Genomic DNA, 26,375 nt, shown 5'->3' on the forward strand with positions numbered 1-26,375 from the left:
ATGAGGCATGTCTGGATGAAATCAGGATTAACTGGGAACCTACTGCATTTGAGCTAAGAAAATAGAGAAACTGGAGAAAGTACTACAAAGGTACTCTCAGATGGTTTCATGTTAAGGTCCACCATTTACATGAAGTCTGCAGGGACCCAGCATATCTAGTGGTCTTGGCAAACAGCAACTTGACAAACAAAATGATACAGAGATGTAAACAAAAGCAAACAACATACATAAATGAAACAAAGTAAATGGGGGAATTCAAACTAGGTTTTAGTTGTTTTTGAACACAACAATGTAGTGTTTCAAGTCGTTTAAAATATCAAGGTTTTGTTTTTGTTTGTATGTATGCCTGTAAAATCTGGAAAGATTATAAAGGATCCTAACATCCTGACACCCTGTTGAAGATGATGACAGATGTTGATTCAACCAATGGCAAAAGAGCTCGTGTGACAGTTGACCAATGGGATTGGGCAGATCTTTGCCCGTGTAGACGTCAAGTGCATAAAGAGGACTCAGTTGACAGTGAAGCAACCTGGAGAGGCAGTTTATGACAGTTGTCAACAGAGCGCTACATTTCAGTACATCATAAACATGGTGAGTATGGAATTATGTGAATTTGGCATATTTATTCACGTACTTAAATTGAAAGCTCGGAAGTTTCCCTGGGTTAGCTAATGTTAGCTTGCTCTCATTTTGCGGAATCATCATGGGTTAACTGTCGCCATTTTAGCATTAAGGTTAGCTAAGGTTAATAGATTGAGGACTACGGTTAGCATCGCGTGTTTTATTTTTAAGGGACGTTTTAATTGTACGTTTTATAAATTGGGTGTATCTTTATTCAGTTATTGTCATTTTCGGATTAATGGAAAGGCACCGTTCAAATTCAGTTACAGTTTTGCCTCCTTGTTAGAGAGCTAGCAGCAAGTTAAATTAGACAAGATGGCGGACCAGGCTCCGGGTACATAAGTACATGAGAGAAGTTCTCCATGTAGGCTTTCTCTTAGAAAAGCCTTTCTGACAGCAGTCTGTGTATGTTGACTCAAACCACGAATTTTGTTTTATACTTTACCAACAAATGCCTCTCTGGTAGAAAGCCCTTCAGCAGACAGTGTCCCAACTGCGCTTTCCAGCCATCAAAGGTTCCTCATATTGTTTTTCTAGGAGGTCGAAGGCCTTACCGCCCTACTGTCCCTCTGCTCTACTGTCTGACAGCTTTTACAGTATTCGCCTTGTCTTTCTCCCTGCCGTTGTTCCCAGTCTTGTCTTTAGCTGCCTTTAAAATGTGTTTAGGGATCTAAAGCATCTGATTAGTATGAAATTGCTAAATTTTACAAATTGCTTATGTTTTCCTCCAGCGCGAGTGTATCTCAGTGCACGTGGGTCAGGCTGGTGTCCAGATTGGCAATGCCTGCTGGGAGCTTTACTGCCTGGAACATGGGATCCAGCCTGATGGACAGATGCCCAGTGACAAGACCATTGGAGGGGGAGATGATTCCTTCAACACGTTCTTCAGTGAGACTGGAGCTGGAAAGCACGTCCCCAGGGCTGTTTTTGTGGACCTGGAGCCCACCGTCATTGGTAAAGTCTTAACTGAATGTAGACCATAGTCTCTGGTTGATTTTGGTGAGTCAGACCCTTTAATCGTTCTGATTCAACTTGTGTCCAAAGATGAGGTGCGAACTGGGACCTACCGGCAGCTGTTCCATCCTGAGCAGCTGATCACTGGCAAGGAGGATGCTGCCAATAACTATGCCCGTGGACACTACACCATCGGCAAAGAGATCATTGACCTGGTGCTGGACAGGATCCGCAAACTGGTGGGTCACTTCAGAGCAGGAGGACAACCTACTAATGATGCCAATAGCCTGTGATGAATTATTCATTTGTATCATTGTATCAGGAAAGTGCCATCAGTGCAGTTAGACTCACATTATACATTTTACATTTGTGTCACCAGAGGGCAGCGAATCATTTTCTATATATAAGGTTGTATCATTTTCTAACTTTTAGAAATATTCCAGACACGTAGATAGTTTTGCTTCAGCTTTGTCCAGGTTTATAGACAGTGAGTAGCTAGAGGTTTAATGTCACTTAACAGCAAAGCCTTATTTTGTAGTTTGACCAGCTGTCAGAAGTTATGTTCAATGGATATAGCTGTTGAACTCTTAACACCAGCTATCAATTCAGATTTTAAAACTTAAGTCAAATACAAGCAAAATATTAGACTTTTGTTTGAAGAAATGTTGATGTTGTGAGTTTACAATGACACATTAAGTCCTCACATTCATAGATCTCAGTGTAATGTCAAGTTAAAGGAGACCTATTATGCTAACTTTCAGGTCCATACTTGTGTTTTTGGTTTCTACTGTAACAGGGGTGTCTGAGTTATCATGGGCCACATACAGCCCAATTTGATTTGAAGTGGCCCACCAATAACACCATTGCATAATAACCTACAAATAACAGCCGCTCCAAATTAGTCTCTTTTATTTAGTATAAATAAGTACTAGTACATTCTGTAAAGGTTTATCCACTTACAAAACAGATGAACAGCCTGACACACCATAAGAAATATAACTGCTGCTTCAACGATATGGCTCAAGGTTCTACATTAAGGCTTGTCCACTTATCTGGGAGAAGTGGATTTTTTTTTGGAGGACAAGTGGAATAGAAATTCACCTACCCCACCAGACACATATTAAAAGTTATATATATAAAATCATTTGTCATGCATTATTCGGGTATTGAGTTTGCACTTTCTACCATGAAAAATCACGAATAAAAGCTTTTCAGCCAAAATCTTCACGACTTGACATGTTCCAATAAGATTATATTTACATATTGAGGAAAAATTAACAATGACAGAAACCACGATTTTATGTTTCTAAGACATTAGTATGTATGTTTACATGTAGCGGTGTAGGCTATGTAACAAAAACACTTGCAGTAGCATGCCTGGAGCAGATCATCATCATGAAGAAATCTGTCACATCAGAACTCAGCTTGTTTCAAAAGAAGAGAAAAACACCCTGTTAGAAACAGAGTATTGAGAACAGTCAAGTCATACTGTAGGTCTTTGGTCACAGTGATTACTTTTACATATGTTTTAATGTGTGAAACTATCAAATAACTTAATATTACTTTGTTATGAAGTGGTCCCTGACCTTATTGCTATCATCTAAACTATGTTATTGAATTTCTTATATTTGGTAATATAAGATGTTATGTTTCTCTGTCCTCAGTCTGACCAGTGCACTGGTCTTCAGGGATTCCTGGTTTTCCACAGCTTCGGCGGTGGTACGGGCTCTGGTTTTACATCCCTGCTGATGGAGCGTCTGTCTGTTGATTACGGCAAGAAGTCCAAGCTCCAGTTCTCCATCTACCCAGCTCCGCAGGTGTCCACTGCTGTGGTAGAGCCGTACAACGCCATCCTCACCACCCACACCACTCTAGAGCACTCTGACTGTGCCTTCATGGTGGATAACGAGGCCATCTACGATATCTGTCGCAGGAACCTGGATATTGAGCGTCCAACCTACACCAACCTCAACAGGCTGATGAGTCAGATTGTGTCCTCCATCACTGCTTCCCTGCGTTTTGATGGTGCTCTTAATGTTGATCTTACAGAGTTTCAGACCAACTTGGTGCCATATCCTCGTATCCACTTCCCTCTGGCCACCTATGCCCCTGTCATCTCTGCTGAGAAGGCCTACCATGAGCAGTTAACAGTGGCAGAAATTACCAACGCCTGCTTTGAACCAGCCAATCAGATGGTAAAATGTGACCCTCGCCACGGCAAATACATGGCCTGCTGCCTTTTGTACCGTGGCGATGTGGTGCCCAAAGATGTCAATGCCGCCATCGCCACCATAAAGACCAAGCGCACCATCCAGTTTGTGGACTGGTGCCCCACTGGTTTCAAGGTTGGCATCAACTACCAGCCGCCCACTGTAGTTCCTGGTGGAGACCTGGCCAAGGTCCAGAGGGCTGTGTGCATGCTGAGCAACACCACTGCTATCGCAGAGGCCTGGGCTCGACTTGACCACAAGTTTGATCTGATGTACGCTAAGCGTGCTTTTGTTCACTGGTATGTAGGTGAGGGTATGGAGGAGGGAGAGTTCTCTGAGGCCAGGGAGGACATGGCAGCTTTGGAGAAGGATTATGAGGAGGTTGGATTTGACTCTGTTGAAGAAGAGGGTGAAGATGAGGGGGAGTATTAACAGGGATAAAAGCATTACTTGAGGGGGAAATGGTTTCAGTGTGTGCTTGAATATATTTCAATATCTACTAACTTAAATACAAATTTGGTTACATTCAGAGTTTGAATTTTTCAAAAAAAATTTGTATTGTATGTGTTCCAGTTTATGTGTTGTTTATATGTGCATAATAAAAATCCTAAAATTGTCAATGTTTTTTCAGGTAATGTTCTTAGCAAAGTTCATTTGAAGTTTGGTAAGGTCCACCATCTACATCAAGTCTGCGGGTACCTATCATATCTAGTGGTCTTGGCAAACAGCAACTTAAATAAAATGATGCAGAGAGGTAAACAACAGCAAACAAAATACATAAATGAATCAAAGTGAAAGGGGAATTCAAACTAGTTTTTGGTTGCGTTTGAACACAACAATGTAGTGTTTCAAATAATTTAAAACATAAGAACGCTTTTGTTTTTATAAAATTATATGTATGCCTGTAATATCTGGAAAGATTATAAAGGATCGTGACATCCTGATACCCTGTTGAAGATGACCGATTTTGTTCAACCAATAGCAAAAGAGCTCGTGTGACAGTTAACCAATGGGATTGGGCAGATCTTTGCCCGGGTAAGCATCAAGTTTATAACGCTTTGTTGAAAGGGAAGCAGCCGGAGAAGCATCTTGTGTTGAAGTTATCAGCTCTGTACATTTCATAACCTCATAAACATGGTGAGTATGGAATTGTGTGAATTTGGCATATTTATTCACGTAAGTTAATTAAATTGAGAGCTCGGAAGTTTCCCTGGATTAGCTAATGTTAGCTTGCTCTCATTTTGCTGAATCATCATCGGTTAACTGTCGCCATTTTAGCATTAAGGTTTGCTAACGTTGATACCATGGAGGAGGGCGGTTAGCATCGCCATGTTTTACTTTTAAGGGACGTTTATTTTAATTGTACGTTTTGTAAATGGGGTTTATCTTTATTCAGTTGTCGTTTTCTGATTAATGTAAAGGCACAGTTAAAATTCAGTTACAGTTTTGCCTCCGTGTTAGAGGCTAACTGTTAGCTGCAAGTTAAATTAATGTTAGACAAATGGCGGACCACGCCCGGGTCAAGCAGATGGGAGGAGTTCTCCGAGTAGTCTTTCTCCCAGAAAAGCCCTTCTGACCGAAGTCTGATCATTTTAACCCAAACCACGATTTTTTTCTTCTCAAACAAATGCCTCTCTAGTAGAAAGTCCTCCAGGAAAAAGTCTCCCAACTGTGCTTCCCAACCATTAAGGGTTCGCCATCTTGTTTTACTAGGAGGTCGAAGGCCTTACCGCCCTACTGTGCCTCTGCTCTGACATTACTGTCTGAAAGCTTTTACAGTATTTGCCTCGTCTTTCCCGCCTGCAGTTGTTCCCAGTCTTGTCTTTTTAGCTGCCGTTAAAATGTGTTTAGGGATCTAAAGCATCTGATTAGTATGAAATTGCTAAATGTTACAACTCGCCCATGTTTTCCTCCAGCGTGAGTGTATCTCAGTGCACGTGGGTCAGGCTGGTGTCCAGATTGGCAATGCCTGCTGGGAGCTTTACTGCCTGGAACATGGGATCCAGCCTGATGGACAGATGCCCAGTGACAAGACCATTGGAGGGGGAGATGATTCCTTCAACACGTTCTTCAGTGAGACTGGAGCTGGAAAGCACGTCCCCAGGGCTGTTTTTGTGGACCTGGAACCCACTGTCATTGGTAAAGTCTTAACTGAATGTAGACCATAGTCTCTGGTTGATTTTGGTGTGTCAGACCCTTTAGTCGTTCTGATTCAACTTGTGTCCAAAGATGAGGTGCGAACTGGGACCTACCGGCAGCTGTTCCATCCTGAGCAGCTGATCACTGGCAAGGAGGATGCTGCCAATAACTATGCCCGTGGACACTACACCATCGGCAAAGAGATCATTGACCTGGTGCTGGACAGGATCCGCAAACTGGTGGGTCACTTCAGAGCAGGAGGACAACCTACTAATGATGCCAATAGCCTGTGATGAATTATTCTTTTTTATAATTGTATCATTACAGTGCCATCAGTGCATTTAGACTCACATTATGCAGTTTACATTTGTATCACCAGAGGGCAGCAAATCATTTTGTATAGGCTATATAAGGTAGGATCATTTCCTAACTTCTAGAAATATTCCAGTCATGGAGATAGTTTTGCTTCGATTTTTTCCAGGTTTATAGACAGTGAGTAGCCTTATTTTGTAGTTTGGCCAGCTGTCAGAAGTTAAGTTCAGTAGATATAGCTGTTAAAATCTTTAGAACCTGACATATTCCAGCAAGAATATGATCAGAAATTCAGCAACCAAGATTAAGTGTTATTTGTAACATCAGAATGTAGCTGCATGTCGCAGTCTACTCTCAGCTGGGAAATGACTAACAGAGAATAGCTGCAGTTTCTGCCGTGATAAATACTATCAGCAGCTTCTAAACCAAAAATAAGACCCACACATGTTCCAGCGGAAATATAATCTGAAATCAGGGAGAAATTACCAATTTTGGCAATCAAGATTACATGTTTCCCAGACATTAGCATGTAGCTACTTGTAGCAGTGTAGGCTATGTAACGAAAACACTTGCAGTAGCATGTCTGGAGCAGATCATCATCATCATATGAAGAAATCTGTCTCATCAGAACTCAGCTTGTCTCAAAAGAAGAGAAAAGCACCCTGTTGGAAGCAGAGTATTCAGAACAGTCAGAAGTCATAGGTCTTTGCTCACAGTGATTACTTTTACATATGTTTAATGTGTGAAACCATCAAGTAACTTAATATTATTTTGTTATGAAGTGGTCCCTGACCTAATTGCTGTCATCTAAATTATATTATTTCATCTCTCATATCTGGTCAATGTCTGTTTCTCTGTCCTCAGTCTGACCAGTGCACTGGTCTTCAGGGATTCCTGGTTTTCCACAGCTTCGGCGGTGGTACGGGCTCTGGTTTTACATCCTTGCTGATGGAGCGTCTGTCTGTTGATTACGGCAAGAAGTCCAAGCTGGAGTTCTCCATCTACCCAGCTCCACAGGTGTCCACTGCTGTGGTAGAGCCGTACAACGCCATCCTGACCACCCACACCACTCTAGAGCACTCTGACTGTGCCTTCATGGTGGATAACGAGGCCATCTACGATATCTGTCGCAGGAACCTGGATATTGAGCGTCCAACCTACACCAACCTCAACAGGCTGATGAGTCAGATCGTGTCCTCCATCACTGCTTCCCTGCGTTTTGATGGTGCTCTTAATGTTGATCTTACAGAGTTTCAGACCAACTTGGTGCCATATCCTCGTATCCACTTCCCTCTGGCCACCTATGCCCCTGTCATCTCTGCTGAGAAGGCCTACCATGAGCAGTTAACAGTGGCAGAAATTACCAACGCCTGCTTTGAACCAGCCAATCAGATGGTAAAATGTGACCCTCGCCACGGCAAATACATGGCCTGCTGCCTTTTGTACCGTGGCGATGTGGTGCCCAAAGATGTCAATGCCGCCATCGCCACCATAAAGACCAAGCGCACCATCCAGTTTGTGGACTGGTGCCCCACTGGTTTCAAGGTTGGCATCAACTACCAGCCGCCCACTGTAGTTCCTGGTGGAGACCTGGCTAAAGTCCAGAGGGCTGTGTGCATGCTGAGCAACACCACTGCTATCGCAGAGGCCTGGGCTCGACTTGACCACAAGTTTGATCTGATGTACGCTAAGCGTGCTTTTGTTCACTGGTATGTAGGTGAGGGTATGGAGGAGGGAGAGTTCTCTGAGGCCAGGGAGGACATGGCAGCTTTGGAGAAGGATTATGAGGAGGTTGGGCTTGAATCTGTTGAGGGTGAGGGTGAAGACGAGGGGGAGTATTAACAGGGATAAAAGAATTACTTGAGGGGGAAACTGTTAGTTCAGTGTGTTCTTAAATATGTTCCAGTATTTGTTAACTAAAATACAAGTTTGGTTACATTCAGAATGAAATTTCTGAAAATATAAGGAGAGGGATCAGGAGGAGGTTAGAGTTGAATCCGTTGAGGATGAGGGCGAAGAAGAGGGAGTGGGAGAGTATTAGAAGGAACATAGAGCTTCTAGTAAAATATGACAGATAAATCCATTGTGGTTTTAAATACATTCCAATGTTCGTGCTGTGAAATGCTAGTTTGGCCAGTTTGTGCCAAAGTTCTGTGACAGTAAGGACCAGGGAGGGTATGGCAGCTGCACAAAGAAAGTGGAGATGTCTATTGAGGGTGAGGAGAGGTAAGGGGCTTCAAAGCACTAATAAAACTGGAGATGTAAATGCATGTTTAATAGTACATGTTCAAAATAAAAGTCCTGGCTGTGTTTTTAATAAAGTTCCTGGTATGTAAAGCTGTGCATCTGTTTGTCAAACCTTTTTAGCCTTTACTTTTCTGTTGCGTGATGAATGCAAACCAGCAGTTCTTTGATTGATCCTTCAAAATTGTAAAACTACAGTCAACTGTTGGTTATTTTCTTTATTAACAGATTCATTATTTGGTCAGTGAAATGTCAGAATATGAAAACATTCATTTGACATTAGACAGACCAACAGTTCTAAAGCCAAACGTGTCCAGTTTACTATCATGTAACACATCAAAAAGCAGATGATATTCACATTTGAGAGGCTGGAATAAGTACATCTTTGTTCTTTGAAAAACAGTTTACCGTCGTCAGAATAGTTGCCCTTAAATTTTCTGCCGATACACCAATCAATTTTATGTCAACTCCAGAACAGCAGCTGGAGACTCACCTGTATGCAGAGATGGAAGAAGTGTTCAGAATATTTACTTAAAAATAGCAATACTACAGTGTGAAAATACTCTGTTATGAGTAAAAGTCATGTATTCAAATTCTAAAGTATTTATATTACTCACGCAGAAAATATTGTTGACTAGAAGTACCTCAAAAATATACTTAGGTGTCATACATGAGGACATATAATTAGATTCCTCCACTTCCTGTCTTTAGTATTAAGCCTCCATTTCATGTGATTAAAACAGCAAAGCATTGTGGGAAAAATACAATAAATAATATATATATATATAAAGCACCCTCAGTTAAAGAAATACAGCTATAATGCATGTTAAGCCAGCATTTGTTACATACATTGTAAATATGCCTGTTATTTCTCAGGTGAATGTGAAGAGCACACACTACAACATCCATGAAGCACTGGAAGATCACGCATGCGCATAAACTGCTCGAGTAAACCGATGACATCACGAGCCGCCCGGCCAACCAGCCCGTTGAATCATCTCCGTGCCGTCTGGACTCTGTGTTTTTCTGCTGCTTCACTTCTCTGCCTACCTGATGAACTTGTGGACACGGTGACTGAGGAAAAATGTTCAGCGTGACGAGGTAAGGACGATGTCGTCACGACAGAACTCACACCGTAACGGCTGAAACAATGCCCGCGTGCAAAGCCTCACACCGGCCGGGCCGTTTGGTTGCGTTGTTGTCGGTGACCTCCGTACCGGTGTGGCCAGTCAACACAACAGCCATCGGTAACGTTAGCTGCGGCGAGTTTACGGAAGCTCTTTTGTTGAAGTCAGCTTCAGTGACCTGAACCAGGTCTAGACAGGAGTCAGCAGACAGGAGGAGGGTGGTATTTGCATCTCTTTTGCAAGTGTGTTTGTGGTTGAAGCTGACCTGGTCACACAGGGAACCGCAACGGCGTCCACTCTGGATAAAGCCCCAGTGAAGCTATCGAGACAAGACTGTCCATACTGAGGGTCCGGGGACCTCTAAGGTCCCTGAGAGGATCCTCCAGGGTCCCAGCTGAATGAGGGAAAGTTAGAAAGTCTTTACATTCACTGGCCTTGATATAAGAGGTGTGTATAGATACGTCTCTGAGATGTATGTATTTAAATTAAGGAGGTCATATCTATTTGTTTTAAATCTTTCTGGCTACTCAGACATATTTAAAACCTGAATGTGGTCAGGGAAGTGTTGTTGACGTGTATGAATAGATATAGGGTTCATTTTGGGTTGGTAGGCAAAGAATAAAGCTCGGACAAGTCTGAATTGTAACTTTGGGTAATAATTAATTGTTTGACCCAGTATCTGTAGTGTAGTCTGACTCATACTGAATTTAATGAGCTCCATACTAGGGCTGCAACCGTAGGCGGATTATAAAACAATGAGCCCTTGGGCACAGAAATGCAAAAGGCCCCACCACCTCACCTACACAGGAGCAAGACACACAAGACCTTTTACACAGGACCTCTACAAAGTCCCTTCTTTATGCTACCTTTGCATTTTTACACAGAACCAAACAACAGTGGCATCAGGCTGTGTGATGTGTGATTTTAGACAGCACGCTGGCATCATGGAGGTAAAAGAGGCATGGCAGGTGTGATCTTGTCCTCTGCTCAGAGGCTAAGGAGCTTCTTGATCTCATTGTTTTCCAATTTGCAGACATTCATGGCTGCTGTTCTTCTTTGAGTTAGCTGCTAACTGGTACAAGCTACTTTTTTAAAATCTCCCACGGTGGGTCGCACACATGACACGTTGTCAAAATGTCACACCCATGCTGCCCTTGATCCCGTCCTGCCAGCTGTCCCTTTTGCATAGACCTTGTTTCGGCACTGTTACTACCTCCGATGCTGGATTAAAGGTTTTGCCTCTTTTTTGTGATTGAGAGAAATTTGTCTATTTTTTTCTTTTAAAAATGACTCAAACTGATAAATCAATTATCATATTAGTTGGCGATCACTTTATTAGTTGACAACTAATTGATAAACAGATTATTTATTGCATCTCTAGTCCATACCAATATCAGAAAGCCTATTTGAGAGGGTTTTTTAAATCCAGTAGTGATACACTTGTTGATATCCATTTACATAACGATATAACAGTTTATTTATTTATTGATAATTTTGTCATTAAAGCACTGTAACCAAGATTTTATAGCTTATAAATAAACTTGTCAGTGGTCGTGAGTTGTTATGTAATGGAGACACTGTTTCTAAATTACATCAGATGTGTCTTGGCAGTTCTGCAGTTTCTTATTACACAATATACACAGATACAGACATAACTGCAATAACTCAATATTGTCTGGAACATCTGCCGTGGCCGATTTATCAGTGAGGCTGTAATCTGTTGGCACACAGGCCCGCAAATGCCTGATAACCTTAAATTTGCCTTTACAGATTTTTGTGTGGATCAAGCTTTGATATGTGAAATATGCACTTAGCCTCAAACAAAATTTCTATTCAGCGTTTATCATTTTTTCCACGTGTCCCAGTCCCATTCTTATCCTCTGATGATAAATTGAGGTCACATATGTTTGGCCCCTCATAAAGGGCCCTACCTGCCACATTACCCTCTATCAAAGGACCGTCCCCTGGAGATCTCAGACATCTGATGCTTCACCTGTTCTGAGTTCATTTTTATCACCATGCTGAGAAGTGGAATGACTCACTTGTGAAAGCCACGAAGTTACAGGTCAGCCGGAGAGCTCAGCGCAGAGATTATCACAGCATAATCATTCTAGCGGTAGGCTTACTCCCAGTTAGGCGCTTATCAGAAAAGGCTCGCATTCCCGAGAATTAAAATGGTATAAACCACTAAGGGGGCCTGTACGTGCTTGTAATGGGCCGCTGCCTTGTGAGAGGGCTTACTGCTGTGGTGTGAGCTGCAGACATGTTTTCACTGTAAACACAGGAGAAGCCTTACGTGATCTACCATGCTGTTATTTTGTCCACAGTGTTAATGCTCAGACAGGGAGTTGGCTGGGTATACATCAGCATTGACAGGCCCTGACATTTGAATCGCATGTGTTGTTTTTCTGAATAGGTGCACATTGCAGGTGATTAGTCAACTGCTTTCCTGAGTGGTATGTGCTTTAAGCCTTTCTATTAGAGCCTGACCGATACACATATTCATGGGCCAGTATTACTGGCTGGTACTGACTAATTACAGATATATCGGTATTGGCAGATTTGCACTTGGTTACTTGCACAGTCTGACTAAAGTATAACCACATTTGATGCTGTTTATAATAACAAAGCCTATCCTGACATGCTCTGGTCTTCAAGTCAGTTTATTTTATAAAACCCAGTATCTCAAAGGGACTTTACATTGACATCACTTATTTATTGTGCGTTGCGTTTTTAATACTCTGCCTCAGTGGATGTAGACTGTGGCTTTAAGCCTGTTTTTGGCAACTATTCCTCCCCCCTTTCTGCTATCTCCCTGTTACCATTTGTAAAATACCCTTCACAACAACAATCTCTGAGTTATCAACCTACTCACTCAAAATGGCAAGTTTTAAACGAAGATTTGGATTGTGCAGTAAGGCATGGCTTTGTCGTAAAGATCTACAACAAATAAAACAACTTGTAAACACTCCACAGAAAAGCCCAGGCTCCGTCTCACACGACTTTTGCTGACACACGTTTGCTGACATGGCCAGTCAGAGTTGAATTACCACTTCTTGTGACCTTGGCAGCGGCATGCACCTGTGATGCTCTCTTAACCAGTGTACCGATACGTTCCACTTCACTCGAAGATCTGTGATACTGTTGTCATTATGTTCAACAAGAGCCACGTAGAGCTAGCAAATCATCTGTGCTTTTAGTGGGTCCAGTAAGCTCCCCCAAAGCTTAAGCATAGTAAGGCTTCATGTCTAGGGCACTGGCCATCAAATTGTGTTTGTCATATGTCGAAATTTTGCGTCGAAATAGCCATTTTAATGACAGTTCTTATCTCCCCACAGGCAAATGTTCCACCAAAACAACAACTATTTTGCAAGGGCACCGTCGCTGCATCCTGAGCTTAGCGCTGCCCAAGATTGTGATTGGTTTAAAGGAATACAAACAACCCAGAGCCTTTTCCCCTATAGCAGAATGATAATGTGTGCCTCCAGACCTTTCTCTAGTTGCTGACACAGTGCTGTGGAGAAAGGTCTAGCTACACGAGAGTAGGCTTTTAATGCTGAACCTGGGGATGCAGGATAATATGGGCATGTCACTGGTAACGGCTGATATAGGCTTTAAAATGAATTGGCCAACATGCTTTTTCTTATTTTGCACAATGAATGAATATAACATACATTGAAAAGTACTGTATTTCATGTCTCCATCTTCTGGTGGGCCATCACGGTAAGAGACTACAGATGATGAAGAGACTTGATGATCACTAAAATTAGGTGGGGAAAAAAGTGTAGCTATATATCAATATGGCTTTCAGGTATCGGCAAAATCAGTTGTTATATATCGACAAAAAAATCCAAGCCCACCTTAAGTAAGGGAGTGTGTTTATCCAGCTGTTTTAGCCCAAACTCCTGACTGTGTCTTCTTGTCTGACAGACCTGCAAACACAACAGTCATTGCATTTAGCTCGACAAGCTTGTTACGCTGTGTTACTGCGGCATATTTGTTGCTGGCGGCAGCTCTGCCAGTCACCTTTAGCAATCATAAGCACATTATATGACACATTATGGCGCCGCTTCCCTTTACACAAGCACAGCCGTCAGCTGCAGCGACTGTCGCCTTGTTTTGTTGGCACCAGCCGTTTGTTGATGTTTCACATCATCCTCTTGTTGTCACAGGCACCGACACTCTCTGGGCTGCTGTCGGAAACAGAAGTAGACACAAACTGTCCTCTGTGAAACTGACTGCAGCATTGTGACTCAGTCTCTATTGGCACTGGTGGAGAACCGGAGCACATACCGGTCAATTGTTTCTGTTGGGATATGAGCTGCTCTGTCCTTACATTTCCTCAGTGGGGACCATTTTAATGATGTTTAACAGGGTGTCTGCAGGTCCTTTAAAAATCTTCCACCATACAGCGATATCAGAATATGTCAGCAATAGACTGATATGGCTTCCCACAGCAAAGCATCAACACCAAAGTTGTCAGTCCATAAACAGCAGCAGTGTATTGTACCTGCTCTCCTGTCCATCAGCACATACAAACCCTGCTGGAGCTCTCACAGGGAACTGGGTTAATGAACTGAGTATTGCGTTTCACAGGACTGGCAGTGCAGCAGGGGGGGGGCCAGCCTCCCCGGTCAGCTCCCATTAAGCACTACAGAGTGAAAGAGTAAACGACAGCACCGACAACAGGGGGGGAGGTATAGACTAATTATTTCTTCAATGGTGGATGTCATTAAGGAGTGGCTGTAGCACAGCTGAGCCCCTTAAAGACCACCATATGTCAGCATGGTCTGTGGATGTTGTGGTGGCATTAATGTACAGAGGCAGGTGTCGAACCACAGTCCTGTAATGACTGCTTTCCCTTTGAGAATAATCAAAATGTATATTATTATTTAAGATCATCAGCTGCTATATCCGCTTCCTCTTTAGCATACTTACACATATTAGGGATATAAATAATGCATTAATTGTAACTCATGCATCATGGAGAGCTGTTTAAATATTTCACATGCATAAGATATGTGTTAATGCCTATAATAACTTAGGTTAAGCATTTAGTGGACGCACACTTTTACTGTCAGTAAAAGAATGATTATAGTAAGAGAAGGAAGCAAATCCAGTTCGTATACATACCATAGTGTCATAGCTACTGGACTCGATTTAAATGCTGCACGTGTCACATGTTAATTACCTTTCTGTAGACTTTGTAGCACCCGCTAATGTAATAATGTCCTGAAAATGTAGGAAAATTTTGCACTTAACCTGATGTTAAATATAATCAAGTCCAACAATGTAATAACTTGACCAATAATGTAATTTAACGTCCTGACTGATATTGTAATAATATTTTTACTGATAATGGCCGGGTCCTTTTTTTAAACTGATAATGTAATAATTTTGATATAAGGTAATAATTTTAAAAAGCAGGCTTTTTTTTCCAAGGAATTTTTTTTTAGAATATTGCTAGTGTCATGTTAGCCCGCTGAAAACACTTAAATTTGACACAGATTTCATGTTTGGAAATGTAAACTCGCAAATTTACAGTAGATGGCAAGTGGTGTGTAGTTATCAAGCGGCATCCCACGGGGCTAAAGCCAATGCGGACATTCCAAAAACTGCAGTTCCTCTAATGACCACTTGAGGCTGGCTCCATAAGCGAGTCAACCCCCATAGACCTCCATGTTAAAATGCTGAAATAAACATGTTTACAGTCTGGAACACAAAAAGGTTTTGGTCTCTACAGCTAATTTCCCATGACAACTGTACAGGAGGATCTTTTTATATAACTCATCAGTTTACATCTTGCTAAGGCTTAAAGTTACTCATGATTTAGGGTGGAGCTGCTTTAAGTGACAGCTTCTCAGTCAGATCCACCCCTCACTTGAACAGCTCCACCCTCTCATCCAAGTATAGTCACTCCTGCTCCAAAAAATCAAGATAGCGACGGCCGAAATGGGAAATTGTCAGTGGGTCACATCATGGTAGCTGCATCCATCATTTTAAACTGTTCAGTGGTTGTTTTTTAAGGCAAAGATGCATTGACCTAAAATCCCTATCATTTGGAAATGAACCAGCCCATACCCATGTTTATTGGTCACTATGCAAGGATTGCCCATTAGACCGCACTGGATCTTACTTTAGACACAGAAGATGACAAAAGCTGCAGAAGATGACTAATGTAACACAAGTAAAAGATGAAGGCAAAACAGTTGATTCAGTCTCCATGTAATGTTCCTTCTTCAGCTGAGTCAGCAGTGATTCTTACTGAATGACGTCTCTCCTTTGCCTCCCCTGATCTCATGAAATTTTTGCATGAGTAATAAGAAGTTTACACACCCAAACATTAAGTTCAGAGAGGACAGCAACAAGCGGGAAGTGGGTAGAGAGAAGTTTGGTTGTACTGTTCTAATGTTTTTTATTACTATTTACTATTAACAAGCGACCTGTTGTTACACCAGTACAGCTTTAATATTTGATTTGGGTTAGGGTTAGATGTTTCACTTTAGTTAACGTCACAGTAGGAAAGTAGTGTGTTCAAAAATGCTCATATGCTTTGTTATGAATTCATATGTCGCTTTAGATCTGTAGCTGAATGTGTCAGTTTTAGTAGCAGATGTATCAGAGCGAGAGCAGCCATTTTCAGTCGGACTAGTCCGGTGATGTTTATGAAGAGATCTAAAAAGTCTTTGAACTGTTTGGGGCAAAGGTTTCTCCAGGTCAGTGTTGTTCCTGCTGGTGTCAGAGCCCCACGTTCTCAGATCTAACTCTCTCTGCACGATGTGTCGTGGATCCTGTGGGAGAAACTGTGGACCTGCAGCGCTCTGCTGGCCCGCCACAACAATAGGCCTGTATGACTGTTTGAATGTGCCATTCTTTGTGTGGTGTGCTTCACTTGGGCCAGACAATAGCTTCATTTAGCATCCCTTCTCTATCGAGGCCTGCTCCGTCACCATGGCACCCCTGCCATGCCACACCCTGCCCCCAGTCTGGCCCGACTTTGCACTTGTCCTCGCTGTTGGGACAGCTGGGCTCAGACAGCCGTTGTTGGCCACACCCAAGACCCAACCCCACATTTTGAGGATTGTTGTTTTGTGGATGAGCCGGACAACCTCTCAGCTTGTTTCATTTGTATAAAGTTGAGTATGATAACTAATCTTGAGCTTGATTGAGACCTTCTAAACGTCATTTACTGAAGAGAAAAACAGAAGAGTCTGGGGTTGTTTTAAAATAGAGGCGGGCCACCTCCTCTGAAATAAGGACATCCTCCTTTCTTCCCTCATACAAAATTAATGCACTTTTTGTTTCACAAGACGAGATACATTAGGATGTATTTCTGAACAGTTTTTTGACAGAAACCCTCAACCATTCTTCTGTTAGAACTTAATATTTCGGAAAGAATCCAAAAAACAGACATTGTTTTGGATTAAAATACAAATAATCTGACTCACAATGTTTGCTAACAATAACTGCCAGGTAGAAAACCTCTGCGTCACGTCCATAAAATGAAACTAAGCTGAGAAACACTGCCTCGATTAGTTTTTAGCCACTTAAAAAGCCGACCTACAAAAACTATCAGTTTAAGAATATGCAATAGTTGGAGTATCTTCACTTCACTTTAGCTCGCTGTCACACAGCCTTTCTGACGTTAAACTGAAGCCATTATCTCAAAGCCACCAGACTCCATTGAAAGAAACATAAATTTTACTTCACATAACACAGGAGTTGTTGGTCCACTGCTGCCTCAATTGGTTACGCCGAAAAAACAGCAGCAAACAACAGATAGATCAGACCATCGTGTTTAACTATACATCAGTAACGGCTAAAAATGGAAACAGGAAGTTTGCAGATTTCACATATATGTGCGTTTGAAATCAATTGCCAGTTGTCTATCCATAAGTGTTTTTTGTTGTTAGCTCGATGTGACGGTGATTCTGTCTATAGTATATTGCATACAACCTGCGTGCAGCCTTTAAAATAAGTTAGTGCTGAGTGCTTGACTTTGAGTGCATCTTTTACGGTCTGCTTTTTTTTAAAAATACTACTTTTTCCTACCTGCCCCTTTCAGTAAAAAGAACAAACACAAAACTGTACCCTAAACATTGACATTGGCAGATGAGTTTAGATACTCACCCAATAACTGCATACTGCTTGTCCCCTCCCAAGACCACTGACTCCTGACCCCCCTGATTGTTCAGAGGTTAAAGGGCAGTGCACTCTGTTTCCAGTGCAGCCACTCAGTGGTGGCAGATTTTTAATTAATGGGCTTAAGGTTGACAGCTCTCAGACCCTTTGGTGAGTAATTGATCCTTCACAGCAAGACATTCACTCTTTCCTGTTTTTTTATTAGCAATAAAAAATGCATCACAGCCACTAGATGATGTGAACTGGGCCTGTAACAAAGGCTGATGGGAAAAACACTCACAGCCCCTGCAGATGTTTTAATTAATGAGATTATTAAATCTGAAGAGCCTGACGTCACTGTTTGAGTGTAGTGTGAACATGTTTTCAAAAGTTGGCCTCCATCTATTGAAACCTGTGTAATTACCATGTGTTTTAGAGTCCAGCCCAGTCACTGTTGATGCAGCACAGACTCATCTCCACAGAGCAGCCTCCCTCCAGAGAAACAAGCCTAGATCTGCAGTCTTAATGGTTCTATAACTAGAACTGGGTGACCTCTGAAGTTATATTTTGGGCCAATCTGAACTTGTTGCAGTCGTACCCTCGACAGCACAGTACAGGCTGTGCTACTTCTCAAGCCTGCAGAGATACTTTTTTAGACTGTTTGAAGAGGTAAAGACTATAATCAAAGATATTGTGTGTAAAATGCAGCAGCCAGTCGTACAATTTGATCAGCAAGACAATTTTAAAGGAAATCTCTTGACACCTCATGATTTGATTCTGATTCATTGGGCTACGATGCAATTGTTAAAAGATTATTGATGCATCAAAATGTTTGACTTCTATACATGATTTATTTTTTCTCACTGCACGACACCTTCCTTTTAAAACATGGCGTATTTGTAATGATCCATCTTTAAAATTCATTTATTCATTCATTCTCCGTAACCGCTTATCCTGTTAGGGGACATGGGGAGACTGGAGCTTATTCCAGCTGTCACTGGGCGAGAGGCAGGGTACACCCTGTACAGGTCACCAGACTATCACAGGGCTGACACATAGAGACAGACAACCATTCACACTCACATTCACACCTACGGACAATTTAGAGTCACCAATTAACCTGCATGTCTTTGGACTGTGGGAGGAAGCCGGAGTACCTGGAGAAAACCCACTGACACTGGGAGAACATGCAAACTCTGCACAGAAGGTCTTGAAGCAGGAACCCTCTTGCTGTGAGGCGACAATGCTAACCTCTCTTTCATTTTAATTTAATACAAGCCAAAATGCTTCTATACGCTAGCTTTTAAGCAAGGGGGTAGCGGTCGGATTGTACCATCTTTGGTTGCTCATGCTCTGCCATCCAAAAATCAGGAAGTGGCCTTACTTAGAACATAAACACGACACATGTTTACGTCCATTACGTCTCCCTATCCAGTTGGTCGAGCCGCCAGGAACGTACAGCCTGGTCTTACGAAGTTGTTACAGAAGATCAGAATGTTGAGAGTTAAATTTCTGATTAGTGTCTATTCAGCATCAAGACATAATCCTTCAAGAGAGAACAGCGATGCAACAGATTTTTGCCTCTCCATCCAAGGGATAGTAGGCTACCTAACCCCAGGAGGAGTAAAACTTTTAAATGTGAGGTTGGGTTAATATATTTCAGTCATATTTTGTATGTGTCACCTTAGTCTTCAGAAGTCACCTTCATCCACACAACCAGGTGTTTTTTAGCTGTGACATGAGCAGGGAATCACCTCAGATGTCTTTACTGTTACTTCTTGTATCCTGAGCTGCACCCACATCTAAAAACATCTCAGTTTTGGGAAACTGTCTTCACTGGTTAATTGCCTGTTATTTAGAGTGACGTAACTGTCTGAGGCTGTTACAGTATGTCACATGACTGAGGCTATATTTATACTTCCTAGCTGAAGTCTTTAAATCGCTTAATGTTTTTCATCTTATGTAGTTTTTTAATTAATAGTCCTGCTTTGCGTTCGGTCGTAGTCAACAAAGTTAGAAAGTGACTGTTCTCCTGCCAGACCGAGAGAATTATCATGACAATGAGCATCAAAATTAATCACTTGTGTGGCTTAAGCCGCAAGACGTGGAAAGAGTGTAGCCATGCTGCGGTTCAAACAAAGGGAGCATGTGGGTCCTGTACGTGTGTGGGGGAGTCCCATAACCAAGATGTTGGTGTGGGAGGATGGGAGGGAGGGTTTATGGGCCAAGTGGGATTCATGTTTCAATCCTTGCTCGCCTCCATCCCCTTTGTCTAGGTCACATTATTAATGTTAATTCCCAAAGCAGAGACGCTGGAAGTAAGATTTTTTTTTAATGAGTTTGCAGTTTTCAGGGGTCTTTCTGTGTTTTTCGTTGCAGGAGAGGTTCCAGCTGGTCTGATGCCAGCATTTTGTGTCAGACAGTGAGTTTTGTGCAGTCATCAGTTCAGGCTGCCACTTGTAGTTACGGTAATAACAGCTCAATCACTGGAAGCTGACGCGTGTTCAACATATCAAAGGCAACCTTATCACGCTCGCCAGTGCAGCTTCGTTACTGGGCCCGTATAACAGCATTTTTTCAACCGTTAAATCCCAGAGTTTAGAACATTTCCTGTACGTTATCAGGGCACCTTTATAAACAGGATTAACCTCAAAAGATGGCGACTGTGGCAGCATCCAGGTGCAGGCCTTTTCATCTGACTCAGAGCTTTAAAACAACCAAAAGTTCAAAGCTTGTTTTGACGTCTATGACCTCAGAGTTCACTGTCTTTTAATTTCAAGCCTTAAGGGCACATATTAACGCTTTAAAAACACTTAGTGGTCCATTTTGGAAATTACATGTGTATTGGCAGAATATGTGATGCATCCTGTTTGATGAATTTCTTCGATTGCAACAGGTCAGATGCCAACATGTTTCACCCTCAGACACAAACCAAAGCATATCTAACAGGCCTTGAAACGGCAGACACATATCAGATTCTGCAGCAGACTAAGCCAGAGCACGGCATGCTTTATCCTGCTCCCTAAAACGCTCAAGTTCTAACAAGTTGTCAAGCAAAAGGGCAAAGCCTGAAAAATATGTTTAGGCTATATCTTATATCTTTCATTCGGAACTGATGCAACTTTATCAAATCAGGAGTTCACGACAGGATTAGGAGTTGGGACCTGATCACGGATGAAGTCAACCCGCATTGCCTCTGTTCCAGATAATCTTTTGCATAATGTATGGAAATGAATGCACACTGTGGTTTAACAGTTTCTCTCTTTCTTTTGTTTGTATACCTCCTGAGCTGAGATGTCGTTGGTAGTTTTACCACGGTAATGCGATTTCCAGTTAACTGAGTTGGCGTCTCTGGAGCTGGTAATGTCATGCACATTCTTATTGAATTTGTGATCGTTTAAAAGAGGACCTTTTGTTTCTTTGGCGTTTTTGTTGTGAGGCACATTGTTCTTCTTCCTACAAATAACATGCATGAAAGTAATACATCCCAGCTTGGCTATAGACTGAGGCCCTGTCTACAAGTATACAGAGATTTTTGAAAAAGGATATTTTTCTCTTCCATTAAAAAAAATCTCTGTCCACACTTGGATGCAAAAACGACTCCAAATGCTTGCTGGCGTTTACTGTCTTCTGCAGTTTCTCCCTTGTCACAAAGGCAGTAAAGCGTGCAGGCTAACGTTACCTTTTCTCAAGATGGAGATCTCATCACCTTTGAGTCCTGTTCAATTTAAAGATAAAGAAGCTCACCCTAACAAACGACCGATGCTCTAGACATGCAAAAGTTTTCCTTCCAATCCTCATGGACAGCAACATCCCTCGGAACGTGTCCCACCCTGTGCTGGTTTGACAGGGTCTAATCCAAACCCATCGTTTCTGGCAGACTGTTACGCTGCTAAATATGGCTCGTGAAACCTCATCAACTAAGGCTAGCAAGCCCATAACTCAGTGCCTCTCCCTACGTGTTGCATTAGATGTGACTGCCAGGCCACTGCGCTTGCTCCTCGCGACCAGCTTGCTCGGACCGGACGACTCTGCAGGACACCCTTCGAGACCAATCGGCCAGCTCGCTCTTCTTCGTGGTTGTTCAGAGTGAATGTGTATTTACGTGGATAATTCGTGATGGCATGTTAAACGCATTCGCAGTCTCTTTTGTCTTCAGAATGTCATGCCTCCGGCGTCTCCCTCGTGGCGTGCCTGATCAGCTCCACCTCTCCCTCCAGGTGCGACTAATAGCAGCTAATGAGTCATTACCACCAACTCCCAAGTGTGACGTCACTGCTGACCCTGCCTCCTACCACCTGGCTAAACCACACCCACAAGACATTCATTACACCACCAATAAAGCTATCATAATGCAGACCTTAAACTGCAGATGCTGAGGTGGAGCGGAAACATTGGGTGCATGAGACACCTCCGTTTGTCCAAGAAGTGGTGCAGCAATACTGACTTTAAGTGTAGAGAAGTCATTAGACCAAGTAGAGCTAACAAAACTTCAGCAAAAAAGTAGTCAGCCATTGCTGTTGTTTTTATCATATGCTTATTACACAAAGCAACAATAGGCATGCCAAAATCGAGGAGACTACATCATTTCCCAAACACATCCACACAGAAACACGTAAATGCAGTTTTGAAAAATATGCACTTTTAAAAAAAAAACAATTTTAGTGAGCTGGGCCTGAAACTGCCGTCTTTATTCTTTATTCTTCTTCTTCTCGACTGGCAGGGAAAGTTTCCTCTTTATCTTAAAGATAGCCACAGTAGGCACCTTCCATTCAGGAACACAAGGCGTCCTGGTTATTTTGGGCAGAGTTTTAAGCTGCTGCTGCTTCGAGGAGCAGGTTCCCACAGTATAACATATCTGTGTGATAACATTACTGTAGAAAAGCCGTCAAAACAGCCGTGCAGTCAGACGAAACCAGCTGCGTCAACAGCTAAATGTTCCTCAGGAGTGATTGTGTTACAGCTTTTAGCGGCGACCATTGTCCACGTCCATATTTCTTTCTCTTCTCACAGTTATGTAACTCGTTATACTTTTACCAGTGCTGTGATTTAGAGGTTAACCTTTAGAACAACTGGTTCATCCGTCAGTGCTCTAACCTTTGGGATTGTTTTACAGTGTTATCTATCAGTGTGTTTTTAGGAGACTCACAGAGATATTAGCAGTTTACCGCTGCCCTGAGCACAGTGTTGTTTGTGTCCCAGCAGTTTGCTTTGTGCAGTTGATAGCTGCGAGGCCGCAGGGCAGAAGCTGTCAGGTCGATCCTGTTAAACAGCAGGTGGCCTTGTTAATGTCCCCAAACATCCCTTTTTCTGCTGTTTGTGTTGTGGTTTCATTTTTCATTGGGCTGCCCAGCTCTTAGTTTAGGTTCCCCAGCAGATTTACCCAGCTTTAATATTGAGTTTTGGCTGGTCTGGTCTCAGGTTGTTTTTCTGTGCTGAGATTATGACACACTCTGAGATAAGCAGCTTGCGGCTCAGCCATCCAGCCATGCAAGATGGCCGCGTACTGTATGCCAGCTTGGTGTATTTCTATACCTCGCCTCTGAGTCAGTCAGTCATGCGTCCGGCTGGACATAAGCCAGTCTCACATCCGTGTTGGCGGTCACACATGAGGCCCAGACCTCAGACCTTTTCACATGGATTTAGTCTGGTGAGCTAATTCTCGGAGCATCCGTGTGTGTCATTAGCTAATAGTCATCGAGTGTTTTGAAGCTGTCTTCACCCTCAGAGCAGACTGATACTGATTGGATTATGTTGGATTAACTATACTCTATTTGATGTGTTTGTTTATATGTTACCTCTGCTGTAACGTTGCATTACGCGGCCTCCTCTGTCTTATCTCTCTGCTGAAATCGTTAACCACTGATTTCTTGGCGCTGTGAGCTTGGCCTACATCTGGAGGATCAACAAGTTAAGCCACAGCCTTTTAACCCTCAAATTCTGTCAATCCGTTACAAGCACGTTCACTGCAGCTGCAGCCAGTCACTTAATATTATGTTTGCAGCAGTGCCCTCCACTTCTTCTTTTATCTTTGTATTCCCTGAGTTCTCCAGTTTTTTAATTTGGTTAAAGAGGTTAACTAGTTTAGAAAGAATCCTTGTTTGTATCCTTGTTTATATTAGACAGCAGAGCAAAAAAATAACGACGCCAAAAAATATGTTCAGAAGTTTGTCAAAGCTCAGATACCAAAGTGCCCTGACACACCAAGCCAATGGTCAGTCGTTAGCCAATATCTGGAAGTTGGTGAGTGTCTGTCGCCCTAGTTTTTGCGGCATGTCCTGCACGGTTGGTACTAGTCAGCCTTTTGGTCAATAAAGTTGTTTTTCATACCACAAGTGTTGCTGGAGCTCTTTTGACATTCACTAGTCAGCCTTTGTCAGCTGTTTTTCGGCGGATTCAACATTCATCAGGTTGTGTTTTTAATGTGTTAACAGGCTAACTAGTGTCTTAAATCCAGGTCTTGCTGTTTCCTTTTTGTGACGAATGCAGACTACCGCATCTTCTGCGAGGGAGAGTTACTTCTTCTCACACAGGCGCATACAACATATGTGCTAGTTGGCGGTTAGCTGTAATCTTTGCAGTGTGCTCAAGTGCCGCTTTTTAGCCGAGACACAGGTGACGCGAGGTGAGGCAACAGTCAGCCTTCATCGCCACTAGTCCTTTGACTTCACTTTAGCATTTCTTGGCCTTAAAGATAATATGACTGTGAAAAAAAATCGAACTAGTCTAGTGGTTACATTTAATCTCCACTCCATACACTGAGTAAGACCATGAGATGGTTAAATGCTTTGGAAAAAGCCACGTGGTTGCCCTTAAATTAAAGTGACAGTTCACCCCCATTTCAAGTTACAAACATGAGCCTCTCGTCCATGAGTAGATGCACACTTCCTTCTGTGCTCTGATACATTTGGCGGGTGTAGTTCAGTAGGAAGAAAATAGTTCCTACATGAAACTGCTCACAACAAGGTCTGTGGATTATCTTGAGTAACCAGGTCATAATTTCCGGAAAGAGACATTGCTGTTAAGTTTTGTAAATTTTAGCGCTTTTAGCACCACAAGCCGAGTGCCATCTAGTTCCATTATATTGAAGAAAAGGCAGACATCTCTACAGCCAATACCTCAAATACTCGACAGCTCACATTAAAACAAACTGCACTACAGATAAGAGGAAAAATATGATACAGATACGTATGATTTGTTCATTAGAACAAGACTGAATTTTCACTCTCATTAATCAGACTCATAATGTCTGTTTATAAAGAGAGATAAACTGAAATGTGAAGGGAGACAAATGTTAAACTGCTCCATGATGTTTTTATTGCTATTTATACGCTTTTATTGGACTACAGGAAACAGAAGCTCGCTCTCTCTGATTATGTGACAAAGGAGAAAATATCATGTGGGTGCTCCAGCCATGATGTACTGTTACTGTCTCTACCACAAGCTAGTTTGTCACATCTATCCTCTTTGAAAAACACTTACGTCTTCTGCAGTTTTCTTTCTAAAACACTGCTCCAAACTGTAAAGTGTTGTATCCTGGACTTCCTTTTCGTGTTTGCAGTTGCTTTGGCTGACTTCTAGAGAGAGTAGTGGATGCAGAAAGTCGTGTGGCCCCTTCTGGGAGGGGGTAATTACAAGCTTTCCAGAGGGTGGGTAGAGACCAGTAGGACCTTTTTCAATCCTGGCATTTAATTTGTGAATGTTAGGGTCTCCTGCAAGGGAAGGGCTGCATGGGTGGAATTTATGGATATAGCCCCACCCGGAATGAAACATATGTATGGTGTGGCCCTGTTCCCCTCCACCACATGATACGAGCCATAATATAACGTTCCCCCTTCACACATTCCTTGGCAGCAGTCTGAGAGGTTTTTTTTATTTAAGGTCTGTCAGTCATGATTCTGCTGAGAATAGACTTATCATTAGCGTGCAGCAGATCTTTTTCTATTCTACTACTTCTATCAGTTTCTGTGTTTGTGGCTTTTGATCCAATGTTTCACACTGTAGGCAGAACAATTAACATTTCACCAGAGTCCTTTTATTTCCTCTATTAGCAGAGAAACTCAGTCAACAGGCGTGTAATCACAGCTGAACTTCTCAGGGTCATCTACTATCTGCAGCCAGGCAGATTTCAGTGCTTCCTTGTATCGCTGTTGATGCATTACAAACTGGTTTCCAAGCCTCAGCAGCTTTCAACTTTTGATTTCATTCTTGTCCGTCAGATCTGGTGTCCCACAAGGAATGTAGTTGTGCCTGTCATCGTGGCTGATGGCAGGTGATGTTTTTTAAAGGCTGAAGCCTCAACAGGTGCAAGGACATTATGCTTAGTATTTATTCATAAAACATTTGAAGGGCTTATCAAAAACTCATTAAACTTTTTGCACATGCATCAGAACTGTTGACGAAATTGATACTTTATGGGTCTCGTGCTCGTGTGTGACAAATTGGCTCCGTAGCACATCCAACAAAATTTCAACAAAGCACCTCTCGCTGTACATTTCACTTAGATGTATGAAACTTGAGAGGCACATGTAACATCCCAACATTTAAAAACATCCTCTTGGAGCCACACTTTAAATCCAACAGGAAGTCAGCCATTTTGAATTTACTGTGCAATTTTTGGGCATTTTTGGACATTTAACGAACTTCT

The 26,375-nt window shown here is 42.3% G+C and overlaps 4 protein-coding genes across 5 annotated transcripts in view; 3 read left to right on the plus strand and 1 right to left on the minus strand.

Moving 5' to 3' along the window:
- The window catches only part of LOC126398464 (trans-L-3-hydroxyproline dehydratase), a 263,012-nt gene that overhangs the window by 173,427 nt on the left and 63,210 nt on the right, over nucleotides 1-26,375 (minus strand). The window lies entirely within an intron of this gene.
- On the plus strand, nucleotides 514-4,386 carry LOC126398454 (tubulin alpha-1B chain-like). Its single transcript, XM_050057810.1, has 4 exons — nucleotides 514-591; nucleotides 1,353-1,575; nucleotides 1,666-1,814; nucleotides 3,240-4,386. The coding sequence occupies exons 1-4, from the start codon at nucleotides 589-591 to the stop codon at nucleotides 4,215-4,217; spliced, it is 1,353 nt and encodes a 450-aa protein (XP_049913767.1). The 5' UTR covers nucleotides 514-588; the 3' UTR covers nucleotides 4,218-4,386.
- On the plus strand, nucleotides 4,874-8,378 carry LOC126398450 (tubulin alpha-1B chain-like). 2 transcript variants are annotated; one of them, XM_050057805.1, is made up of 4 exons: nucleotides 4,874-4,922; nucleotides 5,702-5,924; nucleotides 6,015-6,163; nucleotides 7,101-8,377. In XM_050057805.1, exons 1-4 carry the CDS (start codon nucleotides 4,920-4,922, stop codon nucleotides 8,076-8,078), a joined length of 1,353 nt encoding a protein of 450 aa, XP_049913762.1. In that variant the 5' UTR covers nucleotides 4,874-4,919; the 3' UTR covers nucleotides 8,079-8,377. The 2 variants fall into 2 exon arrangements, with proteins under 2 accessions (XP_049913762.1, XP_049913761.1); XM_050057804.1 differs by lacking the exon at nucleotides 4,874-4,922 and having other exon boundaries at nucleotides 5,672-5,924; nucleotides 7,101-8,378.
- Nucleotides 9,451-26,375, plus strand: part of LOC126398442 (disheveled-associated activator of morphogenesis 1-like) — a 73,346-nt gene continuing 56,421 nt past the window's right edge. Inside the window, exon 1 of the mRNA XM_050057784.1 lies at nucleotides 9,451-9,581. The gene's annotated coding sequence lies outside the window, so the exon portion shown is untranslated. The remainder of the gene's footprint in view (nucleotides 9,582-26,375) is intronic.

The sequence above is a fragment of the Epinephelus moara genome, chromosome 12 (assembly GCF_006386435.1).
Source record: "Epinephelus moara isolate mb chromosome 12, YSFRI_EMoa_1.0, whole genome shotgun sequence".
Classification (NCBI taxonomy): domain Eukaryota; kingdom Metazoa; phylum Chordata; class Actinopteri; order Perciformes; family Serranidae; genus Epinephelus; species Epinephelus moara.

What these genes read in the sequence shown, in the direction of transcription:
- LOC126398454 (XM_050057810.1), top strand. An exon ending in CCTGGAGCCCACCGTCATTG is followed by an intron (nt 1,576 to 1,665) that starts GTAAAGTCTTAA and finishes TTGTGTCCAAAG; the next exon opens with ATGAGGTGCGAACTGGGACC. An exon ending in TGGACAGGATCCGCAAACTG is followed by an intron (nt 1,815 to 3,239) that starts GTGGGTCACTTC and finishes CTCTGTCCTCAG; the next exon opens with TCTGACCAGTGCACTGGTCT.
- LOC126398450 (XM_050057804.1), top strand. Translation starts at nt 5,672, where the DNA reads ATGTTACAACTCGCCCATGTTTTCCTCCAGCGTGAGTGTATCTCAGTG. An exon ending in CCTGGAACCCACTGTCATTG is followed by an intron (nt 5,925 to 6,014) that starts GTAAAGTCTTAA and finishes TTGTGTCCAAAG; the next exon opens with ATGAGGTGCGAACTGGGACC. An exon ending in TGGACAGGATCCGCAAACTG is followed by an intron (nt 6,164 to 7,100) that starts GTGGGTCACTTC and finishes CTCTGTCCTCAG; the next exon opens with TCTGACCAGTGCACTGGTCT.